At 43.7% G+C, this 888-nt stretch overlaps 1 protein-coding gene across 1 annotated transcript in view; it reads right to left on the bottom strand.

Moving 5' to 3' along the window:
• Nucleotides 1-748, bottom strand: part of LOC128250166 (prostatic spermine-binding protein-like) — a gene marked incomplete at both ends in the record, with an annotated part of 16,009 nt that extends 15,261 nt beyond the window's left edge. Inside the window, one exon of the mRNA XM_052974906.1 lies at nt 693-748. Coding sequence (XP_052830866.1) covers nt 693-748 — 56 coding nt within the window. The remainder of the gene's footprint in view (nt 1-692) is intronic.
• Nucleotides 749-888: the final 140 nt, after the last annotated feature.

Here is an 888-nt window from a genome sequence, read left to right as displayed (position 1 = left end):
ATATACATATATACATATGTATATATGCACACACATACATATGACCACATCCAGAAAAATATATTGCGACAGTAACAACACGAAGAGCGTGAGCACTAATAGAATCATTACCAACTCGACTATTAATTTGAGCAAGAACTCCATCCCATTAAATAGATAAAATAGCAACGTCGCTGCGACTCATGCCACCGCCGTGTTGACCATCATCACCACCACCACCACCACCACTACCACCGCCACCACCACCACCACCACTACTACTACTACTACTACTACTACTACTACTACTACTACTACTACTACTACTACTACCACTACTAGAGTCAATGATAATAATATGAACAAGAACGTCTCTGTCAATATCAGCAAAAAATGTCGCGCACCAGAGCGCCTACCGTTAAGACACACCTACAACGTAATCATTGATAACTACCACTAGGAAGTCCAACGCCCATGCAACACATTCGAGAGTGAAGTAACCCCATTATGACAAGCATAACTAACACCTCCAAATACCATTTCTAGCAGCAAGAACAACTGCAACAGTATGAAAAAGTAACAAAAACAATTACGCCAACATGATTTTCGCTATGGCAGTTCTACCAACACCACCAACACCACCATTTCCACCACCACCACCGTCACCGCCACCACCACCACCAGCACCACAAGCACCACCACCACCACGACTATCATGATCATCATCATCATCATCATCATCATTAACGTCGTCGTTGTCGTCTTCATCATCATCTTCCACATTATTATCATCATCGTCGTTAACACTCAACTATTATTCCCTCAACCACTAACACCCAGCAACACAACTCCGCCTCCAAAACTCTGATGGTCACCCCAAACTCCACAGGCTCCAACAGCAGCACAGCC

This window comes from Octopus bimaculoides, chromosome 19 (assembly GCF_001194135.2).
Source record: "Octopus bimaculoides isolate UCB-OBI-ISO-001 chromosome 19, ASM119413v2, whole genome shotgun sequence".
Taxonomy (NCBI): domain Eukaryota; kingdom Metazoa; phylum Mollusca; class Cephalopoda; order Octopoda; family Octopodidae; genus Octopus; species Octopus bimaculoides.
The sequence above is the reverse complement of the archived record's forward strand: the minus strand, read 5'-3'. Positions and strand labels throughout refer to the sequence as shown.